The 16,760-nt window shown below is 44.5% G+C and overlaps 1 protein-coding gene across 6 annotated transcripts in view; it reads right to left on the bottom strand.

Moving 5' to 3' along the window:
- Positions 1–1,171: 1,171 nt before the first annotated feature.
- The window catches only part of UNC5C (unc-5 netrin receptor C), a 365,666-nt gene continuing 350,077 nt past the window's right edge, over positions 1,172–16,760 (bottom strand). For all 6 annotated transcript variants that reach the window (XM_058721861.1, XM_058721862.1, XM_058721863.1 and 3 more), the window contains 3 exons: positions 14,988–15,152; positions 8,584–8,762; positions 1,172–7,802 (listed from right to left, as the gene is read on the bottom strand). In XM_058721861.1, coding sequence (XP_058577844.1) covers positions 7,637–7,802; positions 8,584–8,762; positions 14,988–15,152 — 510 coding nt within the window. In that variant the 3' untranslated portion in view covers positions 1,172–7,636. The remainder of the gene's footprint in view (positions 7,803–8,583; positions 8,763–14,987; positions 15,153–16,760) is intronic.

Here is a 16,760-nt window from a genome sequence, read left to right as displayed (position 1 = left end):
TGAACCTGAGCTGAAGTCAGACGCTCAACCGACTGAGCCACCCGGGTGCCCCTGTATTTTCATCTTTTTGGATGGAGTTGAAATCTCTAGTCCAGCCATAGAACCCACTTCTGCCTTTTCTTTTCCCGAGGTTCCAGTTTTATACACAATCACTACTTCCTTAGTCCCGACAAACATTTGAGTTTGTGACCCCAGCTTTAAATCTGTCTGAAGTCACTGTCTCCCAGGCCTCAGGAGGGGGCGTTTTCTCAGCACTGGTACAATTGTCATCCACTCCTGTGATCCCACCTGAGCAAGGGTGGGCAGATTGCGGTCCATCCAAGGACACGGCTCCAAGTAGTTCTCTCACTAAGGGAGGAGCCGCCTTTGATTCCACTCGTTTCATGGCCATCATCCACCGCACGCTTGGAGCCTTCTGCTGGCTCCCTCTAAAGGGGTGACGGGGTGTCCTGTACCGGTGGCATTTGCCATAGCTCTGGGCATCCTGTGTTACCGGGCTCATCTTTCATGCCCTACCGATTAGCGTAGTTGTTTGCAAACAACTGATTTCATTTAAAATCAGGTCTCTCGGGGTAGAGCCCCATATTCTTTTTATCCACAAGGTCCCCAGGACCTTCTGATGCTGCTCTAAGACTGGTTCTCCCCATTTACTGCTCACCACTATCACCTGGGGGCCATTAAAAAGCTCTGGACAACCAGGCTACCCCCTAGACCTATAAAATCAGAACCTCTAGGGTCGGGAGCCAGGTACTAGTGGTGTGTTTGTGTATTTTGAGAGTGAGCTTGAGACGGGGAGGAGAAGAGAGAGGGAGAGAGCGAGAGAGAGGGAATATAAATCTTAAGCGGGCTCCACACTCAGCGCGGAGCCCAACACGGGGCTCGGTCTCATGACTGTGGTATCATGACCTGAGCTGAAATCAAGAGTATGGCACTTAATCAACTGAGCCACCCAGGCACCTCCAGGCACTAGTGGTTTTTAAAGCTACTCAGGTGATTATAATGTGCAGAGAGGCTTGAGAAACACTGATTCCAGAACCTTCATCCTGTCCCCAAGGGAGGCTGTGATTACCATCCTTGCGGACTCCAAGGGCTTTTGTGTCCGAAAGAAACGCAGGGTGACCCTTCACACAGGAGTGTTTTGTTATGAAGAAACAAAGGAGGTAGCACTCTGTTGCTTATAAATATAATTTATTACCTGTTTAAAAATTCTTTCTTACATTTTGTACATGTTGGCTGACAGAATAAATGCAGGCAATTTACAAACCAAGGGACTGCAGGAAAAACGGGGAGAGGCAGCAGGGAGAGAGAAGAGGCACACCCAGAGCCGGCATCCCTCACCTTCACCACACAGCGGCATGGTGGACGGGATGCCCAGAGAGCACTCCTCCACCAGGGGTTTTCTAGAAAAGGAATTGCATAGAAGATACAGCAAGAGGGAACTCCACAACAACAAAAGAAGTGTTCCGTATCTGAAAAGCCAAAGTTGTGTTGTCGTGTTTCCAAAAGAAAAATGACAAAGCACAAAATCTCAATCCGACACTTATGCAGTTGAACTGTTCCAAAGGGAACAGCAGGTGGATGACACAGGCTCTTCAACACAGACTGCTGGGGATTTCTCTCTGACAAACACTGCCTGTCTTCTTTAGAAAGAGCGAAGCGGAAGGTCACCAACTTGCTACAGCTCAACGTTAAACTCGGTGAACATGTACAACACTGACACCCAACACACACACACTGATGATATTCCCTGCAATTGGCTGAATGCATTCTGTCTGGAGGGCGAGGGATTCGGTACCAATAGCAGATTGAGGGAAGAGTGAGGGGGAGAACGCAAACCACTCAGCTTGTTCTGATTGCTGTCCTCTTTCTTTCCCAAGGCCTGGAGGGGTACGCACTTGAACTTAAGCCCCTAGGATTACAGGCGTCATATGAGACTTTAAGAGTATAAAAAGGCAAAGGCATTTTCCACTGGCTGTAGATTTCTTGCTCTTTTAAGCTGTTCTAAAACAGGTTTGTTTTAGCCTGGAGAAGATAGCTCACGTCACGATTCTTGGATATTGCCTCACCATCGTGCCGAGGTGCAGAGGTCAATGGCTCATCAACTCCTAGGCTACTGCTCAGAGATACCGGCCTATGATTCACATTCTGAACTCCAGAAATGAGGGTTACTGCACCCTGGGTCAGCGCCATCAGGCTCAACAGCAGCTCTGATAGCCCCAATTCCAACAGATCTTTGGAATTGAAGGATGACACATAGAATTTGAGAATATTTATAATGGGCCCTGAAGTGTGATGGCCTTCGGCAATTTACAATATTGCCGAGGCACAAATCTCAAATGGCATGTTAAGAGGCTGGTATACAGTGCCAAATACTTTGGCTGGTGGGCAGCTGACTGTGTCTCAGGGCAGCTTCCTCGTTGTCTTCTGAACAACTGGTGTACCGGCCACAACTCTTGCGACATTCTGCAGAGATTCCCAACTTTGGATTCTGGAAGATCTCTTCAATCCCCGAGAGTCTAAGTGTATGGCTGGCTGGGAAACAGCCTCTTACCAACAATGCGTTCTGACAGCTGCTGGGGTTTGTGTACCAGCACATTTGTGGAGTTCCTAGTGGTTTGTCTTGGTGATGCCTCCCTCAGCCATTCTAAAATCAGTTGAGGAGCATATGTTACATTTGGTTGAATGAGCTCATTAGTAATCCCACCACAAATCAATAGGAGGAGGGGACAAGCCTACCGGAAAAGCTGGGAGCCCTGAACTCTTCTGAAGACAGATTTTTTTTTTAAGTAGGGTTTCTGAAAATGGGGGCAAGCACAAGGCCAGTAAGCCTGAAGGATCAGAAAGTTGTTAGTCTTAGTTCACAGGGAAAACCTACCCAGTGACATACGTTGCCATTCCCCCCTCCCCCCACCCCTGCCTTTCGAAAATAGCAGGTTTTAGGCATGAATTCTGGAAATACTTATGACTCCATTTGGCTAACTTGACCTGTATGGACACAGGTTTAAATTAACATTGGTTGCAATATATTTATTCCCCTTATGACTTATTCCATTGAAAAAAAATCATTAGAGAATGCAAGGGAAATCTTTGAAAGTGATCATTACAGCCAGAGATTATACAAATATATTTCTTAGGGTAGAGAAACAGCACTTCATTGCACAGAGTCAAAGTTCTAAGGATTTCATTCAACATTAGTTCAACAAGGTTAAAAAAAACCACACAAAAACAAAAAACCCAAAGTGTAATAGTTGGTCCTATGAGGCACTCGGAAGGTAAAAAAAATGTCTTATTACCTTGAGATAATAATAAAAATATTTTCCTTATTGGATCTATAAAATCTAATGCTCATTGACCACTATCATCTTTACAAATAATTGGCTTTAAGCAACAACATTCTGATTCACAAAAGCTCCTCTATTCTCAAAGAAGATGGATAAAACCCAGTTTCATTTCAGCTGTTTCCATGGTCATTATTCCCTCATTGGCCCTTGGACTTGTACTGAGGTCTCTATGTGAAAAAGATAACTTGTCCAGAGCAACTGCTCAGCAAAAGCTAAAGAAAACTCACATTCAACTTCAAGACTGAAAATTCAACATGTAAACTTCTTCTACATTCTTTACACTCTCTTGCAGGTCCTTATATAGTTTTTATTTGCTTGACCCCATGGGGGCAGACCATATACTGGCAAAGGCTTGTGAATTCTAGGAAGTTAGTGATCACCTTACTGGCTCCCTTCCTCATACGTGGATGACAGAAGTGGACCGAAAGCATATCCGCCGTGTTCCTGACAGTCATACACACGGGGATACAAAGGACGAGAGCCTCGTTTGCTTCTCTCCAGAAGTAAAAAGTCTTGATTCCACCATCTGAATGCTTACTTTGAAGGTATCTAACTTACATGAGAAATAAATATCTTAAAAAAAAATTACAGAGTATCTAATTTCCAGAGTGTCCTAAACTCAGTCTCCATGACTTCTTCCTAAAGAATGGCTCTACTGTTTAAAGGTTAAGAGAGTAATATCTCTAAAATAATAGTACATATGAAAATGGGCAATGGTTTTACAGTTGAGTATTGGACACCTCACCCAAAATATTGCCCTGCCTTTGAAGAACTCATCTGAGGATGGGGATTTTTTCCTTGTAGCGGAGGTGAGTGTCCACATTGGTGTCCACACAGTTTGTGAAAAGGCTGTTCTCTGTTACATGTTTGTCATCACCCTGTGTCCAGTTACCAGTACTGAATCCAGTTTTTATTCCTTCCAGATCAGACTAAGGAAATCTGAATGAATGTGGTGAGAATAAAATGAAAATGGGATGAGACCTCTGCCTTAGACACCCACATTCAGCAGAAAGGAATCTTCCTTCCAGTCCTGGTTACCAAACACAAATCTCCCTTCCTTAGACACAGTTCTGTCGTTTGCATATATAAAACTTATTTGTAAGTGGATTCTTCTTACATTTCCAAAAATAAATATTAGAAAACTAAATGTAGGAGATTTAAAACATCCAAATCTCAATAAAAAATGTAAATGTTAAACATGACAACTCTTCAAAAACTGTTTTATACACAGATTTATTTCTATCATTCCTATTACCCCAAACCAACTTGATACATACTGTGTGTGAAAGAGTTCGTGTACTAGCCTTATAGTGACATGGAATTTTTATGGGTGATTTAAGTAAAGAAGTGTGACAATAAGAAAACTATAGATTTGAAGTGAAAATTTACTCACGTGGGTCCTAAAGATCCTGACTGTTTAGCTATTAATTCCCTTTGTCAAACAACTTTACGTGAATTTTTATGTGACACTAGGATAGATTGCGTTGTGCACCACTAGATGGCACTATGCACAAATGATAGGTTTCTTTTCCCCATCCCAAAGAAGTAATAAGCACGTCCTTCCTCACAAGCTATATAGAAACCCTAGGAATCAAAGGCAGGACATGTCACATAGAATGATGGAGTGGCTCTCTATGAAATGAACTGTTGAATCTGGACCTTCTAAGTTTGAGAGCAACCTAACTGCTATTATTTTACTCCAAAGGAAAAGGAAATCAGAATTCGTAGGGAAAATTATTGGACATGAATGGTGTGTTGTACGTAAGAGAGTTGCCATTCACTTGATGGGGAACATAACAGGTTCTATGACAGATGAGTACCTCACTTACAAGGAATCAACCACTCTTTCCTTTCCACTAAGCATGGAAGTTCCTTTGAACATCCTTCAGATTTCTAATTCTTGATTTCCACAGATGACAGCTGCCCAAACCAGTATTGATGAGCAATCTTGAGAAGTTATTTCAAACTGAAGTAATGGACAATAGCAATCTTTTGTCCTCCTCTTTGTAAAAAAATATCTATTTAAAAATCTTTTTACGTAGCATACAGTGTTACTATCTTTTGGTCAAATACGCATTGGTACAAACATTATCCACTGAACTTATTTATTACTGCAATCCCTTCCTTTCACGATAAGTGTAACATGTTTTTATCTATGGTGCAGGGGTGGCCTGAGAGAGACAGGTTATGGAAAATAGGCCCCAAACAGAAGATAAGAAACAAAAACGGTGAGAGAAGAGGCTCCATAACAAGGTATCAGTAGTTCCTCAATGATGAGGATGCCTTGAGGAATCTTGGGCGTACTAAGAAGTCACCAAAATAGAAGAGGAAATATATGGGTAAAGAAGGAGGAAAATATCTAAAATTATTTCTCGTTCAATGCCAGTCAGTAACCTCTATACCTCTAGCCCAAAAGTGAACCATGGCCATGTTTTGAAGGTTCTGATTCATACACATGGGTGCTTGTTGTTCAGTCGTGGCTTGGCTTCTGGGCTATTGACCCTTTATTTCCCACCTGTTGAATGAATGGAGTCCCTGGGTTAAAACCAAGGGCCTGTGATAATTCTCAGGAAATACCATAGTTTACACAAAGTAGTCGTTTGACTACTTTTTGGTTAATTTTTTTTTAATTTTAAAAACGTTTGATTAAGACAATAATAGAACATAACTTGCAACGAGTCAGGAAGGCAAGTGGTCCCCAAAGAGGAAAGAAAATGATAATAAAGGGATGCCATCTCTTGGTGAGCAGCACAAAGACGAGGCTGGGAAGCATGACAAATAGGTTACAGGTAAGGATCATCCTCTTCAAAGCTGGAACTATTTGGAAGGCATACTGTAGCCTGGGCAAGAGACTAGCTAGCTCTTTATTGATCCAGGTCAGCGTCCAGTGTGGGCCTCAGACTGATGAATGAGACTGGAGACATCACAGGAGAAGTCTAGCATTTTAGAACCTTGAGAATATCTAATACTTCCACCCTTTCATTGGACACGTGGGGAAACTGAGGTCCAGGGAGGTTCAATGACTTTCCCAAGGTAGCACAGCTAGACAATGACAAAGCCAGAATGTGAACTGGTTTTCCGATTGCCAGTTCGGAGGCTGTTCCTCTATGCACACTGCCTCTAAAGTAGACAGAGTACCCTGGGGGAGTCATTGTGCAATCACATAACTACAATATTCAGTGAACTTTAATAGAGAACGCTTCTTCCAACAAGACTCGGAGGAGAAAGACCTTGCCTGAGCGAGCTGAAAGAGACTGACAAAGCCAGTGAGCACTATCTTTCTGGTGCAGAAGGATGCAAGAAAGATAAAAGGTCAAGGAAGCAAAGCCTTTTAATTAAACTGGTGACCACGCCCACCTTATGTGAGAAGAGTGAAGCAGGTCTAGTCAATATCTAAATACTAACAGTACTGCTAACAAAAACAGAAGCTAAAAGAAAATCCTTTTACTAGAATACCTGTAAATACTCATTAATAATAATAATGATAATAATAATGATACCTTTAAAAAAACACCTCAAATTGCGTATTACAAACACACACGTGGTGAAGAAATGCTTGTTTGTGTGGCTGAACATGAATCACTGTCTTCCCTGCATTGCTACAGCTTTGTTCCCAGAGGGCACCAGATGGGTGCCCTCAAGGAATAAAGAGTCTTAGTTATTTCTCCTTTACACTTAGATTCTCCACCTCCCTGATACAAACAGTAACACTGGTTCTACAAGTTCTAGAAACAGAACACCAATGGAAGGATTATCTGAGACACTTGATGCACACAGTTTGTAGCAAAAGTCTGCGATTTCTCTGTAAATTACTAATCTGAAATAGACACAACAAACCGTCCACAGCTTCAACTTCAAATGATTTAAACAAAAATAGAACGAGCCATGGACAGTGTCCGCATCCCTGTCCAATTTGATGTAAACAACGTTTGTAGAAATTGGGTTTGTTAAGAAAGTTTATCCATATACCTGGATAGCAATAAAAAGCGTTTCCTAGGAAACTGTAAGATCCTGTACCACACAGCATACAGCCCAACTAAGAGGAAAATTAGGTCAATTTCTAAATTCAAGGTACAAATTTACACAATTGTTCTTAACTCCTGTGATGATGTCCGAGTAAAGTGGGCACGTGTATCAGCAGTTGTGTTATGTTTTCCTTCTCTCTCCCGCTTGCAGTCTTGCCTTTGAAACTCATCGGTCTGGGTCCATTCTGGATTTCCTTCTCAACTGCGATGGCCTGGACGGCCACAGACTCCCTGTGCATTGCCGTCCTTCATTTCCAGTCCCAGCACGAGTCAGTACTGCCCTTCCGCTGCTAAAGACACCACTGTCTCATGCCTTCCCATTTCTTCCAGGACAGCCGCCAGCATGCTCAAATTTCCATCTGGGAAGTTCTGTGCTTCCCAGAGATCCAGGATTACGCCAGTCGGGCTCGATTTGGTAGCAAAGTAATTCAAGTACCTGTAATTGGGAATGGGAGAGTGTGCTGAAGGGTGAGATTTACAGACCTATTTTCTCTGTACTAAACCCTTCCGTCTCTCCATTTGTCTTTTAAGTATCCGGGTCCCACTGGAGAAGCTGTGGTTTACAGGGAGCCATCCTAAATAACTAGCACATGCTTAATTAGATCAGCCCCAGACAGGAGATGTGATGTTTAACTTTGTTAACCTCAACTCTGAGTAAGATAATTTAAGAGGCGAGATGTCTACGGGTCATATCCTAAACAGGAAATCAAAACACTTATGTTTTCTTTCCAACCCAGGCTCTGATCATCTTTGACAGATCATGCCATGTCTTGTGCTTGGTGGTGATGGCAACATTCCACGAAGAAGGGCTCCTGAGGTCTCTTTATAACTCAGTATCAATGCGGTGATTAGCATGTTAATTAACCATCAAGCATCAGCTCTTGTTCAACCTGAGTTGAGGAACAACAATTACTTTAAGTGAATGGATATATTATTTAGGGCCATTTAGCCCATCAGCTTTGCAAAGTGGATCACAAAACCTGATCCTTGTCTTGTCAGATAAGCCCAGGATATCTCTCAACAAGGTGTCTGTGAGACCAAGATGCAAGATGCAAAGAAGCCACTTAATACGGGTTTGCAGAATGACAAAAAGTAAATAGGTAAAAATAAAAGTAAACAGGTGTATGGGTAGAAAACAACAAAGGTTGCCCTAAGTCTCACGGGCATCAGCCCCGGTGCTCTGTGTCTAACAGAAACAGGAGCCCAGCCATACCCACCTGTCCAGGTTCAGCTTATGGGCCAGCATCCGCCAGTCATGACCTCTCGTCTGCGGGGCGTCCAGGCTGCTACAGAGCTTCTGTCTGATAGGTGGAGGGATGCTGAAAGCGCTGGGTCCCGTCACGGTGGTGATGGTGCTCGCTGGGTCCAGCAGAGGCAGATCGATGCCAGTAGGCTCCTGTAGTTTGGGCACAGGAACAACACAGCATTATTTCCAAAGACAAAAGCAATCTCTATTGAACCAATCGACATAATGCCTTGCTTTGCGCAATAAGAAGAGAATGGCCTCTTCCTGTCCGAAAGCCGGGACCTGACCTGGCCGAGAAGAAGAGGTACCTTCTGTGCTGACTTTGCATAGCCTTGAATGTATAGGTTTTCGCTCTGGGCTGGGCTTGGTGGAAGTTCTGGTGGGATTCGATAGCAGCTTTTCTCGCATCCCGTTCAGGATGAAAGAAGGGAGAGGACTATCAATCCTCCTAAAGTTTTAGATTTCAAGAGGGGAGAAATGTTCGAAAGGGCAGTTCTTTGTGAATGAACAGATCTGAGATTAGAAGGCTGGGAGTTCAGAGCTTCTAGAAACTGTCTTGACCTGAGGGGAATGCCCTGGGCAAATGCCCAAGTAAATTCTCTCTCTAACCTCTGCAGAAGAAGAGTCAGTTCTGCTTTTGTTGAATGAAATGGAACACAGCTCTCCTCCAAATGATATCAAATTAAGACTAATTTTTTACAGAAAATGGTGAACACAGTAGATTGCCTTAGGGCAAGCTGCTAATGGCATCCTCCAATTGCTGTACACCCTTATTTTTGTTCAATCTAATTTTAGGGGAGAAAATCATAAATTGGCTCTTAAAATAGTTTCAGCTCATAAAACAGCACAAATGCAAAATCTGAATTTCATCTGCAGGAGAAACTCTAATCATTTTCTGATCACTTCTGCTGGTTAGGAAAGCAAAAGCAAATGTTGCCTGGGAACTATTAAAGCAATAAAAGAAAATCCACTTAATCTACTTTAAATGTCATCTCTCTCTCCCTCTCTCTCTCAGAGCAGGTAACTCCTTGGTGTACATAATTAGTTGCTGGAGGATAAACTAGACACAGTTTCAGTCATCATGAAGTCTCTGGTGTCTTGCAGAGTGCTTGGCTCAGGGGGTCAGTGCCACCACTGTCCAGAGCCCCCCAAACTGCTCCTGCCCGGTGGGGATCACTGCTGTCTGTGTCCCAGTGTTCAGTGACAGTACGTTCTGTATTCTGGGGCCAACTGCCAAGGCTCACGGCTCGGCTTGTGCAATCCCACTGCACAGGGTCCATCCAGGGGCCGGGAGGGCACATTAGAGCAAAACTTTTTTTTTTTTTTTTTTTTTTTTTTTTTTTTTTTTTGCCATAATACACACGATGGGGTTGGCCGCCATCACAGTATTTGGCCTCAAAACCCCAAAACTGACAAACGGAGACTGAGGATTCCATTTGCTCCTCTGTGCTCATTCCAGCACATGCCAGTTAAAAGACTGGTATGAATGAAACACATTAGCAACATGTGGGATTTGGGGTCCCCCAGTGAAGACACGACTTGTAGATCTTTCCCCACATCTGACAGAGTTCCTTCCAAGGGACCCTGAAGACAGAGGAATCCTGACCTCAAGGGCACAGGACTTAAAGGAGAGCAGAAGAATGACCCAGGGGCAGGTGATGGTGTTTATCAATGCATTTGTGTTGGGGATTTCTGAACCAAAGGACTTCAACACTCGTATTAGGCAAAAATGATGTATGTATGGGTTGGGAGGTGGAGGGGAAGAGAAATCACGTGGTATTTCCACAGCTTAGTGCCATCACCCGTGCTCAGATCCTGCTTGCTTCCTATCTGGACAGTAACAACAGAGCCTAGAAGGAAATGCCGCATATCCCCAGGTATGACTATCCCTTGCTGGCAGTGAAGATTAAATTTGCGCCTGAAGCAACAAGGAGTATGCTTTGTGTAGCTCAGACTTGCTTCCCCAGAGAGTATGCTTGCTGTTGGCCACATCTCCTTACTGATTACCTGTGGTCTATGCCAGACTAATCTTCCCAAAGTTCCACGCTGATGTTTCTCCCTTTTCTTTCTTATTAAAAAGCCTTAAATGCTCCTCCTACCACATGGAGTCCCACAGTGAGGGATACCTGTGCCACCTGCCCCCTTGGGTGGTATGAGGCCTGAGGGGCGATGCCTGCATAGTATGGGTCCAGGCCTGACATGCATTAGGGGCCCCATCCTCCCGTTCTCCCACCACTTCACAGTCCGACCCGGTCTCATGTTGCCTGGACAGAACTCAAACTCTCCTCAGACTGGACCACTCACTCTTCCTAGTGCCTTTTTAAAGGATGGACCTCTGATAGTTCTGCCCTTTCCCTTACTCTTTGCTGGGTAAATCCCTCAAAGTCTGGACCCAAACACATGTTGGGGTACCTCCCCTGAACAAACCCACCGAAAGTCACCAACCTGGGACCTCTTGCAGCACCTTTCCCGGTCCACACATCTGCTCTGGGCAGGTTGGCCATATTTATGTGTTATTTCTTTTGATTCCTTAAATTTCTTGGAGATGAGGGTATTTTTGTCATCCTCAGAATCCCCCTGGTACTCAGCACAGTGCCCTGCACACAGATGCTCCTCAATTCAAATTTGGTGAAATGAAAGAAAACATCTTTCCTCGTACAGAAAGGGGATAAAGGCCCATCCCACAGAGATCCCGACAGAGGCCCAACCCACAGAGTAGTGTGTTATGCATCCTTCCAGGTAAATGTGGCTAATAATACGGCTCTTCTCACCGTTAAATCCTGAAGTAAAGGCCAGGTAAAGGCAGGCATGCCTCTCGGGAGGGTTTGTTCATGTATTCTTGTTGTCAACCTTTTCCTGATGAGTAAAAACCGTTACCACTTCATGTGGGCCTTCCAAGTCTGAGTCACCAGCCCTGTCTGCTGTGCCTATTTATTTCTGCATGGATGAAATTAGCCCAATAGGGCACAACTTTTTTGCGTCTCTTACCAGATGGCTGACACCAGCCTTGGAGGTAAAAGAAAAATATACATCTATACTTCCATTTCCATTTCTTCTAGTAACTTCAGTTATTAGTTCTTCCTTTATTTCCAGGTAAGAGTAGAGTTTACTCTTATGGAATGCTTATTACAATAATCGTTTATGATATTGGTACCATCTGTCTCTGATGTTATGATTCCCTTAGTTAGACATACGATTTTTCAACATTAGCCAAACAGCTGCTGTGGGTGACGGCACACATTTTCAGTACTGGGCGGTGGAAATAACGTTCCACTCCCATACTCTGACTCTTCTTCCTAAAGCCACTTAAAAAAAAAAATGTTTTCTTGGGGTGCCTGGCTGGCTCAGTCAGTTGAGCATCCGGCTCTTGATTTCAGCCCAGGTCACAATCCCAGGGGCGTGGGATTGAGCCCCGTGTCGGGCTCCACACTGAGCATGGAGCCTGCTTGACATACTCTCTCTCCCTCTGCCCCCTCCCCCATTTGTGCCCTCTCTTTCTTAAAACAAAACAAAACAAAACAAAACAACAGCAACTAGATTTTCCTAATGATTGTTTAAACGGGTTCTAGAAAACTGAAGAGTAAGTGCATGAGATGAGTACAGCAGACTGATGTACACAAAGATTATTCTAGCAAATGTAGGAAATTATAACTGTTATTATTATCTGGAAATCTGTTAGTAAAACAATTGACTAATACTGCCTCCTCAAGTTCTACCTTTTTCAGGGTTGAAAGCTATGAACTAAAGCAAGGTATGAAAAACCAGCCTGGGAATAAAAGCTATCTCCTTTACCCTGAGGACTAATATTTATTTATTTACTTATTGAGATTTATTTTCCATTCATTTCTTTTTACAGTGGCTGGCAGAGGTTTTATTTTATTATTTTGATAAAAAGGGAATCTAAAGTTTAATTTGATGACAGATGCCACAGCTTGCAGAGGCAGAGTTTACTCAAGAATTCAGTGATCCTAATAGCATCGGTGGGAGCAGTAATGGTGAACATCAACTGAACATGTGCTGTAAGCCAAGTTCTGTTCAGTGCACTTACTACCATTCACTCGTTCCATTCTCACAACAGACCCAAAATTTCATGCTATTATTATATCAATTTACACAGGAGGAAACTGAGGCAAGAGGGGTTAAGTAATGGCCCATATCCCCATGGGACTGTCCATTTGGGAATTTCCTACCAGAGGTCTTTGCATATAGCTACAACTAAATGGAAGGTCTGAAGAGCCTTTAAATTTCTCTCTCTTCTCTACACTACTTTTTCCTCTGGTGTTGATGGATAGCTTCCCTGTTCTTACTCTGCCCATATCCCTCTAAAAAAAAAAAAAAAAAAAAAAAAAAAAAAAGTAAAACCTTTAATTACTTACATTTGGGCATGCATTCATGCCCATACTTTTACTCTTTCAGACATTTTCATTATTAAACCCCATCTCTGTGAGACTAAAGGCTTTGTCTCTCCTTCAGGAATCTCTGGCCAAAGCACCCAGTGAAGAACAACTGTCTGGCTCTTGACATCACCATGGTCTATGTCAAGCACAGTCTGGTCTCCCTGGGGGGCAACAGGTCCTTCCTGACTAGAGAGGCCAAGGGCTATGGCTTTATAAATGACTGCTGGTGACTGCCTTGAGTGGTGGGTGGCTGGGGGGCGGGGGCAGCACATTCCTGGCAAGTCAGCTCATTCTTGGAAGATAGCACTTTGGAACTGCAACCCCAGCCCACCTGCCAGCTAGCTGTGTGACCCTAGGAAGGAGCGCTGTGCGGGAGAAAGGCACCACAAATGGCGCCTTTTCTCTGTTTGGTTACGGTTTGTCAGTCACAGTGTACCCCTACTTGGAGCTTTTGATGAGGATAGGGGGCTCAGGGCTCTCCAGATCAATTGTTCAGAGCCGAGCCTTGCTCCTCAACATCAGTACCCAGCCCCACGCGTCTGTCCCCCTCTGTGGGCCGCATGCACCCGCATTCAAATGCTAACCACGACGGTGGGACTCAGTGACCCAGAAGTAAAAGCAGCAGAGTGCCCCATAATACCCAAAGTCATCTGACTCCAGTCATTTCTGACCCTCCCTTGGTTATGTGAGCTTGTGCGTCACGCGCGGGCAAAGGCCTCCGAGGCCACAGAAGGGATGGCCTCTCTGAGCTGACCGCCACCAAGTTGCAAAAGAAATCACCTTTCCTCTACGTTGGCACGACAAGGGAAGTCCTTAAGTTGGGCTTACACTATGCAAAACTCTTTTCCCAGCGTGGGGCTGGCGGCCCTGGGGGAGGGGCGCGCCAACAGCTCTCTTTCACTGGCGGCCGCGCCTCGTCCAGCTTTTCATCAGGCCGCGAACGTTCGCACTGAACTGAAAGCAGGCATCAAAGGAGCAGACCTCCTCGCCCCCTCCCAAATTCCGCGGCCTTTGTTGTCCCTGGAGCTGGGCGGTTATTGAACTCTGCAGACCCGCTGGGCCCAGAAAGTGAAAACACCCTCCGGAGCCAGCAGGGGTGGTGCTGTGTGCCTGGGAGATCGGGCCTGCGCACCGGAGGGCCGGGCGGTTGCCATGGCGCCCTGACACCGAGATCATTCCTTATGAATGTCACCGGGGTCTGTGACTAAAGTTGTTTATGAGTCAAAAGTCTCCTGAAACTACAGCAGGAAGTGATGGCCGAGGCCGGGCAGGCTGTGGGAAAGGAGGCTGGAGCATCCCGGAGCGGACGGGCTCCCCACTCCTTGGTTTGCTATGGAAGACAGCCCTCAAATGCAACATGGAGCGCGCCACACGGCGCAGGGCCACATTTCATTCGTCACCGCGCGTGACACCGCGAGGGAGAAGCCGTCTTTTAAATCACAGGCCGTCCCGCTGTAGTTTTAAAAATACGACAGTCCTGCGCTTTGTGGTTCAGCAAGCAGCGCGGAGCTGGGCTCCTCGAGGCCCCAGGAAATGTTGCCTTCTGACCATTTGCCTGATTCCTTTTCCTTTGTTCCTCCAGGGTGCAGGGTTTCTACTGTTCAAAAGGAGGACGGGGAGAGTATGGCGCTCCGAGGGGACGCTCTGGGAAAAGTTACTCCGTGTACACGCTGCTTAAATTAAACCTTACACTTGAAATTCAGATCTGTTGTAAAAAGTTAGAACACGATCCTTAAATGCATGTCACTAAATATAAAAGCCTTCTTTCTCCAAAAGGATTTCCTATTATATTCTTTTATATATCTGGCTCCCTGTGTTCATTAAAAATAGTATTCTATTAATAATTAGAACCTACAGGAAGCTTCTCAGGACTTCCCACATGGCCTATGCTGAGATACCTTTATCCTCCACACCCCCTCTCCCTCCCAAGGTCGTTCTTTCCCCTGATTTCAGAGGCAGCCAAGAAAGAGCTTCTTACCTCTGACACGGTGCAGTTTAGCTGGAAGATCTGCCCTTCTCCTTCCACCTGTCGCACGCAGAGTTTGCAAACCAGTTCCACTGTGTTCAGGCTGAATCTTTCCAAGGTGAAAGTGCAGTGGAGGTTTCTTTGAGACCCACTCCATATATGATAAAAAGGAATTTCCTAAAGGGTATACAAACGTTAACCACCAATGAGGGGCTAATACCAAAAGCGACTCTCAGACACTGCATGGCCAAGTCCTTTTCTCAGGATTACAAGTGACCTTATTTCACCCTCACAACAGGCTTAGGGGTAGGGACACTCCAACCCGCTTTTCAGATGAAAAAACTGAGGCCCAGAGATGTTAAATCTACCACCCTCCAATCCCACAGCTAGTAAGTGGCAGAGTTGAGATATGAACCCAGGGGGTCAGCCTCCAGAATCCATTTACCTAACCAGTCTGCACTTCTCTGTCACAAAAGAAGCCATTGTAAGTGATTTTTCAAAAGTTTAGCAATTCCCAAAATAAAACCTACACACTCCAGTCATTGCTCATTAAAAGGAATCCCTGCCGTGGTATTCTGGAAAAAAGCAAAGAAAGTCTAAAGGGTAAACCACTGATCTAGTTCGTTTTCATGCCTATATGCCCCCTCTGCACAGGACAGGGGGGAAAGTCAGAACTCACTGCAAGTGGGAAACTGTGGGCTGCCGATTAGCTGCCACAGAAAATCCTTGGCCTAAAAAGCGCCAAGCCTCTAACAGACATAAATTTTCTAAAATTCTAGACCACCTTAAAGAGCCCATCCTAGAATCTTGTTCCCATAAAGGAAAGAAAAGGTTGATATGTTAAAAAAAAAAAAAAAAAAAAAAAAAAAAAAAAAGGTGGGGGTGGGGGGAGAACAATGGTGGTTAAGAACTAAGGCTCTGGAGCCAAATTCAGTACAAATGCGAACACTCTCCCCTTGCCTATTTGGTGACGTGGGGTGAGATAATCTTTCCGTGCCTCAGTTTCCTTATCTGTGAAAAGGTAAGTGAAAGAGTAGCCTAATCATAGACCTACTGGGGTTGAATGAGATAAACCAAAGTGCAGGAGTGTCTGGAAGATGTTACAAATTCAGCCAGTTCAAGGCTTAGCTTGAACTAATAGCAGATTATCATTATTATTAAAATAGTATTTTCCATTATGATTGCACAAAGGATACAGGTCATAAAAGGGAAATATTTCTGGGGTTTTATGGCAGTTGCAAAATAAGAGAGAGAAGAAAGCAAAGGAAGATATTTATTTATTTTTATTTTTTTTTTCAACGTTTTTTATTTATTTTTGGGACAGAGAGAGACAGAGCATGAACGGGGGAGGGGCAGAGAGAGAGGGAGACACAGAATCGGAAACAGGCTCCAGGCTCCGAGCCATCAGCCCAGAGCCTGACACGGGGCTCGAACTCACGGACCGCGAGATCCTGACCTGAGCCGAAGTCGGGCGCTTAACCGACTGCGCCACCCAGGTGCCCCAGCAAAGGAAGATATTTAATGAGAAAGTCAAAAGCCTGATCCCTCTACCAAGTGCTGAGTTATACAGAAGGGCCTGGTCTGCACCCCTTATGAAAGCTTCAGACTGTTGGCAAGCTAAGAAGTTTGTTTGCCACAGTTTATATTTAAGTACTAGATATATGAGACTAAGAATGAACTAGAAACCTTCTCTTCACTCTTAGTATGTTCACTGACTTATATCAGGAAGTCGCACCCAGCTTAGCTGCAGTGCTGGGGTGTGGGATCGGATTTGCGTGCATGTAG

This window comes from Neofelis nebulosa, chromosome 3 (assembly GCF_028018385.1).
Source record: "Neofelis nebulosa isolate mNeoNeb1 chromosome 3, mNeoNeb1.pri, whole genome shotgun sequence".
Classification (NCBI taxonomy): Eukaryota; Metazoa; Chordata; class Mammalia; order Carnivora; family Felidae; genus Neofelis; species Neofelis nebulosa.
The sequence above is the reverse complement of the archived record's forward strand: the minus strand, read 5'-3'. Positions and strand labels throughout refer to the sequence as shown.